Raw genomic sequence first — 11,377 nt, forward strand, 5'->3', positions numbered from 1 at the left:
GGGTCACTAATTTTAATCTGGACTGTGTCCATGTTCACCTAATGATGAAATGCGTGGTACGTGTATACTAAAAAGGAATACTAGTGTTGCTTCCTCTCTCGTTTTCTCCTTTCTTGTGACACATTTTTGGTGCCTCTTTTTTTTTGTATCACATCAATGATAATAAACATGATATATACTCAAATGAATGTCTCTCGCGATGTACCAGGATGTGCAATCTAGCATATCATATATGAAACAATGAATAGCAGTGCCTTGCCACATGCATATCATGTTAGCTCTATATGATCATGCAAAGCAAATGCCAATGGACCAGATCTAGTCATGTAATGTAATGTACTGATGGATGTTGCATAGCTATATATCTTCAGTGGACTATGAAAATGTCATGATAGGTAGGTATGGTAGCTATTTTGAGAAAAATAGGTGGTTTATGTGTACTAGAACAAGATGAAATTCTTTCACGGGGTTCCAATTTATGAACTTATGCACCATGACTTGATGTGAGAGTGGACAATTCTGGATGACAAAGAGGTTAGCAAATATAGATAAACTGGAAGTGCATAAAAAAATTTCAACTCAAATACTTATTACAAGCATTTCACAGCATCAACATAGAACAAAGTAATCAAGCACTACAAGGGGGTAGTTTGTCGGTGCCGAAGTCCATTGCGCAAACCGGCCTAAGCCTAGTCGATGTCCTACTTACAATTACCATTCAATGATGATTGACGCAAGTAAAACTTAAAGTTCCCAACTTATGTTTATTAAAAGTAAGGGGATTTTGATCCAATATTTAACATCATCTATCACTAACTAGCACAACTATTTACCAACATGTTCATCTATTACTTCCTCGTTATCTCAAAACGATTGTAAAGAATCCAATTCCCAAGTTTATAACTTTGGAAATAGTTCATGCAAGTTTTTATCTATATATACCACCAATGCATGCTTGTCAATTTTCGTACTCCATATTGTGCTGTGTGCGTGCGTGCGTTTTTTTGGGTGAGTGCGTGTATGTAAGCGTCTGCGTCCATACCGTTGTTTCTATAAAAACATACACAGAAAATCTGCACCTTTATTATTTGTCTAACATAATTAATGAATCAAATATTTCTGGCCCATATGAATGTGGTAATTAATTCATTTTCTATGTTTTGATAGTACAATTAGGTACCTGCAATTATGCGCAAAGGAATAATTAAGAAACCATAGTTGCAACAATAAGATTTCATTATTATTGGATATATGATTACAATGCAAGACGTAAACACTCGCATATATATAAGGGAGGTATAGAAGAATAGATATACCCATGTGCATTTCCACGTCCCTATTTACATAGGTCTTGAGACTCTATGTACTTGGAATAGCTATGAGCTGCAAGTCATATCTTCTACTTACAGTTATCCCAAATTTCTCGGACATGTCTAATGTGTACGGGCATGCCCCATCAGGAAGCACCCAGTCAAAGTAGTAGAGAAGATTCGCCAATGCGATCTCCAAGGTTGATGTGCCAAACAACATCCCAGGGCACAGGCGTCGCCCAGCACCGAAGGGAGTGAACTCAAAGTTTGTTCCCTTATAATCTATATTGTTGTTGCTGAATCTCTCTGGTTTGAAGGTTTCAGGATTTTTCCAATATCTAGGATCCCTAGAAATTGCGAAGGCATTAACATGTATTTTGGTGCCCTTAGGAATGTCATAACCCATGATTTCACAGTTGTCTCTAGCCTCTCGAGGGACGAGCAGAGTAGCAGGAGGATGTAACCTAAGCACTTCCTTGATGATCATCTGTAAGTAATGGAGTTCACCAAGATCAGCATTTGTGATGACAACACGTCCTCGACCTAGCACTTTCTGAACTTCTATTTGAGCCTTCGCCATCTCTTCAGGGTTTTTCATGAGCTCCGACATAGCCCACACCAAAGTGGTCGATGAAGATTCACTACCAGCTCCAAATATGTCCTAGAAATAAAAGTTCATGCATATGTGACATATATAAAACAAATAGTAATTATGAAAAGGTAAATAGATGAAACATGTAGACCATAGGTGATAAAATACCTAACCAAGGTTCTACCGACAATCCTAGACTTACGAAAGGGATCTTATGGACTACTCCGACGGTCAATCGCTCCCATGATTTCAACTGCTTCCCTAACATACGCCCCGTGAATTAAACTCCTTACCCCATGTCACCATGTATGCTTAATCAGTAGGAACATATTTGTAGACATAGCATTACTCGATATTCTCTACAGTAAGCTAAAAGAGTGACAGCACAAGATACAATAAAAATAATAATTCAAATCAGCGTGCATGACATATAATGTCCTTTGTCTGTTCTCAAACTCGATAGTGGCGACGCTTCGTGCCGTCACCCTCTTGGGGGCACTGCCATAGAGCTCAGGGGTATTTGTTCGGGCCTCGGCGAGGTGTTAGACTTGTTCTAGGCTCATGTTATCTTTTGATCTGCTTTGTAAGGGGGCATTCCCACTATATTGTATCGTTCGGCCGTGTACTTTGGTTTGTTGCTTTATATATAAAACGGGGCGAAAGTCTGTTTCGAGACATATAAAATGTCCTTAATATTCAGATGTGTCACAATCTATGAGTTTGTCAAGTCAGGACGAACATTATTGATGCTACTAACTATATATGATTGCCAATATATAGAACGAACATTATTGAAGCTACTTACTATGATTGTTCATGATGCTAGCTGCTAAATATGATTGTTTGTTGCTAAGTCAGACTTGGGGCGATTCCAACGATTTCTGCTCAGGCCAGGTCAGGCAGGGCCCGTGTAACATTTTACATGAGGAACTTGGTTTCGTAAACATTTTTCAGAGGAAAGAACCATGGATGAAATCAGTGTATCTTGGACAAGAAAAGAGTGGAGGGTGTGCAACACAGCACTTGCTTGCAAATAATGTAACTGCAGAGTCTATAACACTAGAGGAAAGACAGAGTTAATCTATGGTAGAGAGGATACTCACAGTGATGACGGCCCCTATACTCTCTGAGGTTAGAGGGAATGCCAACGAGTCCTCCTCCTTGAGCCGGAGCAGCACAGCCAGCAGGTCTTCATCGTCGGCACTGCAGCCGACGTGGGACTCACGCTCAGCCTTGCGTCCATCGATGATGTTGTCGATGATGCGCTGCATACCGCCATAGCTCTTCCTCAGGTTGCGCTCCCCTGAGCTCAGCCACCGCACTAGCCGCGACGACGGGAAAAGGTCGGCCGGGCAGAAACCTCCGATGAGTTTAACGATCTGGCCCAATTCGCGGCGGTACTCGCTCTGCTGCGCGCACATGCCACCGAACACCGCTCGCGCCGTGATGTCGTTGGAGAGCACCGCCACCAGGTTGCTGAGGTTGACGATGCCGGAACTGGAGGCGGCGGCGTCAGCGACGGACCGGAGGAGCTTCGTCACCCCCTGTGACCTGATGGACTCCATGCGCTTCACCTGCTTGGCGCTCAGAAGCTCCATAATGCATATCTTCCGCATCTGCCGCCAATGGTCGCCGTACGGGGCCAACGCGATCCCCTTGCCACCACCGCTGATAACATCGATCGTCGCGCTCCGCGGCCGAGTCGCGAACGTGAGGTCGTGCGTCTTCATCACCAGCTCCGCCGCCTCGGCGCTGGAGACCACCACGTTCGGGACCTCTCCGAACCTGAGGAACATGAGAGGCCCGTGCAGGCGAGACAGCTCCATCATCCGACGGTGCGGGAGGCCACCCAAGAGGTGGTGGAGGCTGCCGATGATCGGAAGCGTCCATGGCCCGGGGGGCAGCCGCGGCCTCTTGCTTTTGCCGCCGAACCAAGCAGTAAGCTTCTTAAGAAACCAAGCAAAGATGATTACCGTGGCTAAGGCAACAAGACACGAGCTTGACACCTCCATGGCATGCATGCAGCTTAATTAGCAAGTCTGTGTCTGTGAACCAAGCTGCCTTGCTTGCAGATTTAAGTCAAGAGGTGTGTGAAATGTGATGCATACTTATAGTACAATAATGCTGAGTAATGCTACACGTACAGGGTTGTAAAAGCTTCTAACTCGTTTGTACGTGTAGCATTACTTATTATAGTACTACCTACATCAGGTTTGCATGGGATGGACCCGCAAACAAAAATGAACAAGTCAATACTAGGAGAATTGGGACCCGCGTCGTAGTAGTATATCCATGGTTACGACTGGCGGCTTTGGCAAACGACGGGCCAGCAGCTACGGCGTACGGCCGCCCGGTGCGCCAATAAGACCTCGTTTGGTTCATAGGATAGGATTATCGTAGGAATATAAATTTTGTAGGAAATGAGATAGCATGTATCTCAAATTTTATGAGTAGGAATAGGAAACGAGATGTCGTTTGATTGACATCAAAGGAATTTTTCCATTGAGTCTAGGCTCATTTTTATTTTCCTATAAAATGTGAAGGATAGGAACCAATCGTAGGTAGGAATAGGAATCTATTCCTATGAACTAAAGGGCTCTAAAGGAAAAAAAATCCTATAAGAATCCTATCCTCTAGAATTTCTATGAAATTCCTCCAAACCAAAGGAGGCCTAAGTGTCTTCAATAAGTGTAATCTTACGCAGTCGGCGGTTGAGTATTAGTAATTAACAACTCCTACATCAAATCATAGACAATCTTCACTTTTTTTATATAAAAAAGACACACACAGATCCAAGGACGTACGTGAGCTCTCGCGAAACACGAGGCGATCTAGGTCTCACCCGCGGCCGCCTCCGGCCGCCACTTCGGCAACGGCGGTGCAGCGACTGCTCTCTCCAACCCCTCCGCACAGCGCCGCCCCTTCCCGCTCCTCCCCCGCTTCGCCGCCGCCGGAGAGGACACCGGCGAAGCCCGCGTGGTCCCCAGGGAAGGTGGCGGCGGGGCGTCCTCGTCGTTCTCGCGCAGATCTTGCGGCCGCCGGTGGCGATCTCACGGCGGCCGGTGGCGCGCGGTGGTGTTCCGCCGGTGGCTGGCGCCTGCTGCCCGTGGGGCGGCGTCCCTCACGGCGGCGGGGCTGCCCCCTGAACGGCGCTTGGTGGTGGCCATGTGGCGGCGCGTGGGTGGGTCGGATCTGGGCTTCCGGTCTGCGTCCTCGTCGTGGCAGCGATTGCCGTTGCCCTCGGCCATGAGGCGTGGTCCGGGACGGACCGAGCGCCGGTGGTGCTGGCCAGGACGCACGCTGGCAGTGCCCTACTTCATCTCGCGTCGTCTCGCTAGCCAATGGTGGTGGTCATCTTCGTCGTCAGAGATGGCCGACCAGAGGCTTGGTGATCGGATCTCGAGATCCATCATCTAGTCCCGGCTGCGAGTTGGGGAGACATGGTTGCCGGTGAAAATCGAGCCGTTGGCAGGCGATGGCGGCGTTCTACGCCGTTATCTTGATGGAGGCATTGTCGTGTAACTACTGTCGACCTACTCATGTTGCTCTGGGGGAAACCCTAGGATCTGGTGTTCCAGATCGGACGATGGCGGCACTGCGGTGTCGTTTCTCTCTTGGGAGCATCGTTTGTGGAGCAGCGCTGGAAGTCAGAGGCTGGAGGTGGAGTGGCTTCGTCTTGCACGGAGTTTCGGTGGAGATGTTAAGTCATGCCTGACCGACAGGTGCTACGCTTTGTCATGTCTGATTGGCAGGTGCTACGCACGACAGATCTTTCAAAGACTTCAAGCTGTGTCGGCTGGTGATACTTGGCAGCATGGTGCTGAGGTGTATCAGTGACGACCGCGACGTGGACAGCTGTTTGCGCGCAGGGAGGAGGTGCCGTTGGGCGCCATGGTGGCGTCGACGATAGCTAGACCGAGCAAGGTTGATGCATCACTACAGTTCTGAAGATGGAGCGGTGGCAGTTGGCGGCGGCGGCCTCTGAGAGCACGCCAGACCGGCGAGACCCATGCCCGGCAGGCGTCCTGGATGGGTCCTCAAGTCTTAGATGTTAGGTTTGGCTGCGATGTCTGTTTGGTATTAGGCCCAGGCTATCTGCGCCCCTTCATCAACTGGATAGGTGTAGCGACAGTTTGTTACTTAGACGGCGGCTTTAGTCTTACTGTGGTATTACTTTGTAAGGTCTTGTGAGAATAATTAATAAAGTGGCCGTATGCATCGTCCAGATACAGAGGCCGGGTGTCTTCCTCCTTTTCTAAAAAAAAGAGAAAAGACACACAAAAAGGTGTTTTATATCTGATGTTTATCAGGTGGGAAATGGCCAGTGTAAACAAGAAGGACGTCTTGACAAAACTCACATGTAAAAGGTATAATATTACAGGCAAAACCATTCAGTTGTCTTCTTCTTCCGATTGTTCATTGCTTGCTGGAGCATGAAACTTTGACCATACAAGCATAAGGGAAAGGAAGACATGCAAACGCACTCTCCATACAAAGATTTGGAGATCGCAATAACCACTTGTAAATGAATAGATGGGTCAAGGATACGCACTTATGCAAGGACCCATGCGTCTATATATCAGAGAGATTAGAAATATCGGTTTAGGTGGATTTGAGAGATATTCCTTGATATGCAAGATAGCTTTATACAAGGCAAATATCAAGAATATTGTGACACCCTGATTTTTGCCTTTTTTCTTTCTTTTGATTTTATATGGATTTTCATTTAGAGTTTGAATTTCAATCTTTCATGGAAAGGTTATTTCGACTTGAACTCAATTTTTTCTTTCAACCTTTCCTAAGTGAGTACCAACCTCTCTTGACTTGTGTTAAAAAAACCTCTCTTGACTTTCTTAAGACACCTTGTCACCTCAACCCTCCCACAATTTACTTCTTTTTCATCTAGCAATATTGAAAGGTGGAAATTTTGGCAGCATAAAGCGTTGGAATCAAGTGTAGAAAAATCAATAATGCATATGAAAACTAGATGGAATCTTATTTAGCCGGCGGCTGAGCCTTAAGAACTCATATATCAAATCATGGACAATCTTCACCTTTTTTATAGAAAAGACACACAAAGGGTATTTTATAGTACCTGATATTTATCAGGGGGAAATGGCCAGTATAGATAAAAAAAAGGACAACTTGACACAAAATCACATGTAAAAGGTATAATTACACCAAAAACCATTCAGTTGTCTTTTACTTTCGATTGTTCATTGCTTGCTGAAGCATGATACTTTGACCATACAAGCAGTAAGGGAAAGGGATACCTGCAAACCCTCTCGTTATACAAGGTTTTGAAAACCGTAATAACCACTTGTTTAAAATTAATGAACATATGGGTTAAGTGTATGCACTTCCGCAGGGACACGTGCGTGTATATATCAAAGAGATTACAAGGATTGCTTTAGGTGGATTTGGGAGATATTCCTTGACATGCAAGATATCTCTATAATGGCAAGTATCAGATTATTGTGACACCCTAATTTTTGCCCCTTTCTTTTTCTTTGGATTTTATATGGATTTCCATTTGGAATTTGAATTTGAATTTTTCCTCGAAAGGTTGTTTGGTTTTAAACTCAATTCTTTTTCTTCCAACCTTGCCTAAGTAAATTCCAACCTCTCTTGACTTTCTCAAGACATCTTCATTGTCACCTCAACCCTCTCATAATTTATTAAATTAAAAGGTAATTACTTTGGTTTGGTGAAAAATTCAGAGAAAATAGTACTATTTGCTTTGTACTGTGAGTTTGAATTTGAATTTTTCCTCGAAAGGTTGTTTGGTTTTAAACTCAATTCTTTTTCTTCCAACCTTGCCTAAGTAAATTCCAATTGCCTAAGTAAATTCCAACCTCTCTTGAATTTCTCAAGACATCTTCATTGTCACCTCAACCCTCTCATAATTTATTAAATTAAAAGGTAATTACTTTGGTTTGGTGAAAAATTCGGAGAAAATAGTACTGTTTGCTTTGGACCGTGAGTACAGGCTCAACCTTTGGGAGGGTGCTCTGTAAACTGACACATAGCGTAGTCGGTATGTTGTTGGTGGTGCAGCACATTTGTAGGGGGGAAATCTGATGGATAGCGTAGTGGAAGTACTGTACTTGTCGTTATAGACGTGAGCTGTTTGTGGGCTACTTTTCGATGTGTGGTGTGCACTAGTAGAAAAAGGGTCAATCGTGAAGCACATTAGTGCCGGTTTGTATTTGAGCCACATTAGTGCCGGTTCCAACGGCTAGCCGGGTCGCTTTCATTAGTACCGGTTCGTGGCGAACCTTTAGCATCGGTTCGTGCCACGAACCGGTACTAATGAGAGTGGTGGCAGGATGTTGTCAGAGTGGGGCCCCTCCAGCACCTTTAGTACCGGTTCGTGCCACGAACCGGTACTAAAGGTCGTCCTATATAAACCCTTCGTCCACCAGCACTCTGTTCTTCCCCCTTTCCCCTCTCCGGCCCTCTCCTCTGTTCTTCCCTTCTTCCTCTCGAGTTCATCACAAAATTTGCCCAAAATTTGTCAAGATTTGAAGGCCCTCATCCATTCAAATGATCACAAAGGTTAGCAACTTTGTCCTTTCATCTCTCATTGCTAGATTAGCTCTTGCATTGGTTTATATAGTGATTAATTTGTGAGTTTAGTAATTTGGGAGGATATATATATGTGCTAGTATTCGATTTATATGCAATTTGAGGTCAAAAATAACACTTAGTTTGCATATGTAGGTGTGGTTTACTTAGTGCCTTCTAAATCTCCATCGTAGCCACCGTCGATCGCCCGCACCGTCCCGTCGCCGGCACCACCTTGTGGTGAGCCTCTTGTTCATGAAATTTTATATAAAAATTGATGTGTGTGATTTGGATATATAGTTACTCGTATAATTATCTTACCCGTACGTTGTTTGTTATACATATAGTGCCATGGTTTTGATATCCGTCCCCGTCGGCCCTAGTCCTTGTTATGATTCGGATGTGGTATGTATATTCTCTTTTAAAACTAGTTGCATTTCGTGTTTATGACAAATTATGCCCATCAAGTTGACATAGAAATTTTTTCTAGGAGGTATCTGAACCTGAAATTCCAACCGACCCTATTGCCGAGAGGTTAAATTTAGTTGAAAGAGAAAACGAGTACTTGAAAGAAAAATTGAAAAGAATTGAGGGGGAGAAGATGGAATTGGAGTTGCATGTTGCCGATGTCGTCGATGATCACAAGATCAAGATGGAGAAAATGCGCTTGAAGATTAGAAAGATTAGAAAATATGCCATCGATAGTGAGGCTTGGTATCATTATGCTGTTGGATCCATTGTTACCTTAGTTGCGATCTTGATCATATTTGTTGTTGCATTTAAATGCTTTAGCTAGAGAGTTATTTGTTTGTTGCATTTAAGTGTTGTATGAACTTTATGCATGAACTTGTATTAATTTAGTCTATTCGGTGTTGTGTAATGAAGATGAGCTGGCAATGGATGTACGATGACCGATGCTCTCCCCAGTTCGTTGAGGGCGTGCGTACTTTTCTGCTTGCGGCTGAGGCAAACAAGCGGGCGGATGGTTTTATGCCTTGTCCATGTGCTCGCTGTAAGAATGGTCACAATTACTCTACGTCAAGAACCATTCACGTCCACCTGTTTATGACCGGTTTCATGCCCCATTATAATGTTTGGACCAAGCACGGAGAAAGAGGGGTTATGATGAAAGACAATGAAGAAGAAGAGGACGACGACAGCTATCCTGGCCATGGGTTCCCTCAATACGATGATACAACAAAGGGGGAAGAAGCTGAGCCGGTAATGCGGGAAGAAGCTGAGCCGGCAATGCGGGAAGAAGCTGAAGAAGAGGCATCAGATGAGCCCGTTGATGATCTAGGTCGGGCCATTGCCGATGCAAAGAGAAACTGCGCAAGTGATTTGGAGAAGAAGAAGTTGCAGCGCATGTTAGAGGATCACAAAAAATTGTTGTACCCGAATTGCGTAGGTGACAAGAAAAAGCTGGGCACCACACTGGAATTGCTGCAATGGAAGGCAGAGAATGGTGTATCTGATAAGGGATTTGGAAAGTTGCTGGTAATGATAAAGGATATGCTTCCAAAGAACAACGAATTGCCCGAGAGTACGTACGAAGCAAAGAAGGTTGTCTGCCCTCTAGGGTTAGAGGTGCAGAAGATACATGCATGCCCTAATGATTGCATCCTCTACCGCGGTGAGTACGAGGATTTGAACGCTTGCCCGGTATGTGGTGCATTGCGCTATAAGATCTGCCGCGATGACCCTGGTGATGTCGGGGGCCGGCGCCCCAGGAAGAAGATTCCTGCCAAGGTGATGTGGTATGCTCCTATAATACCACGGTTGAAACGTTTGTTCCAAAACAAAGAGCATGCCAAGGCGATGCGATGGCACAGAGAAGACCGTAAGAAAGACGGAAAGTTGAGAGTACCCGCTGACGGGTCGCAGTGGAGAAAAATTGAAAGAAAGTATGGGAAGGAGTTTGTAGATGACGCAAGGAGCGTATGGTTTGGTCTAAGCGCAGATGGCATTAATCCTTTTGGGGAGCAGAGCAGCAACCATAGCACCCGGCCTGTGACTCTATGTTTGTATAACCTTCCTCCTTGGTTGTGCATGAAGCGGAAGTTCATTATGATGCCAGTGCTCATCCAAGGCCCTAAGCAACCCGGCAACGACATTGATGTGTACCTAAGGCCATTAGTTGAAGAACTCTTACAACTGTGGAATGGAACAGGTGTACGTGCGTGGGATGAGCACATGGGGGAAGAATTTGACCTAAAGGCGTTGTTGTTCGTGACCATCAATGATTGGCCTGCTCTCAGTAACCTTTCAGGACAGACAAACAAGGGATACCACGCATGCACGCACTGTTTGGACGATACCGACAGTATATATTTGGCTAATTGTAAGAAGAATGTGTACCTGGGACATCGTCGATTTCTTCCGAGCAGGCATCCCGTAAGAAAGAAAGGCAAGCATTTCAAAGGTGAGGCAGATCACCGAACGAAGCCTCGCCACCGTACTGGTGCTGATGTACATGATATGGTCAAGGATTTGAAGGTGGTCTTTGGAAAGGGTCCTGGTGGACAACCTGTTCCGAATGACGCTGACGAACGCGCACCCATGTGGAAGAAGAAATCTATATTTTGGGACCTGCCCTATTGGAAAGACCTCGAGGTCCGCTCCGCAATCGACGTGATGCACGTGACGAAAAATCTTTGTGTGACCCTGCTTGGCTTCTTGGGCGTGTATGGGAAGACAAAAGATACACCTGAGGCACGGGAGGACCAGCAACGTATGCACGGAAAAGACGGCATACATCAGGGTCATGCAAGCTATGCTCTTACCAAAGAAGAGAAGAAAATCTTCTTTGAATGCCTGCTCAGTATTAAGGTACCATCTGGCTTCTCGTCGAATATAAAGGGAATAATAAACATGGCAGAGAAAAAGTTCCAGAACCTAAAGTCTCATG

The 11,377-nt window shown here is 45.1% G+C and overlaps 1 protein-coding gene across 1 annotated transcript; it reads right to left on the reverse strand.

Annotated features, from left to right (window-relative positions):
- Positions 1 to 1,359: 1,359 nt before the first annotated feature.
- Positions 1,360 to 3,964, reverse strand: LOC125554332 (desmethyl-deoxy-podophyllotoxin synthase-like). The gene is made up of 2 exons (XM_048717904.2): positions 3,006 to 3,964; positions 1,360 to 1,971 (listed from the first exon to the last, which is right to left on the reverse strand). The coding sequence occupies exons 1-2, from the start codon at positions 3,921 to 3,923 to the stop codon at positions 1,360 to 1,362; spliced, it is 1,530 nt and encodes a 509-aa protein (XP_048573861.2). The 5' UTR covers positions 3,924 to 3,964.
- Positions 3,965 to 11,377: the final 7,413 nt, after the last annotated feature.

This window comes from Triticum urartu, chromosome 4A (assembly GCF_056163025.1).
Source record: "Triticum urartu cultivar PI428250 chromosome 4A, HENAU_Tu73, whole genome shotgun sequence".
NCBI classification, from domain to species: domain Eukaryota; kingdom Viridiplantae; phylum Streptophyta; class Magnoliopsida; order Poales; family Poaceae; genus Triticum; species Triticum urartu.

What these genes read in the sequence shown, in the direction of transcription:
- LOC125554332 (XM_048717904.2), bottom strand. Translation starts at nt 3,923, where the DNA reads ATGCATGCCATGGAGGTGTCAAGCTCGTGTCTTGTTGCCTTAGCCACG. An exon ending in GTATAGGGGCCGTCATCACT is followed by an intron (nt 1,972 to 3,005) that starts GTGAGTATCCTC and finishes TTTTATTTCTAG; the next exon opens with GACATATTTGGAGCTGGTAG.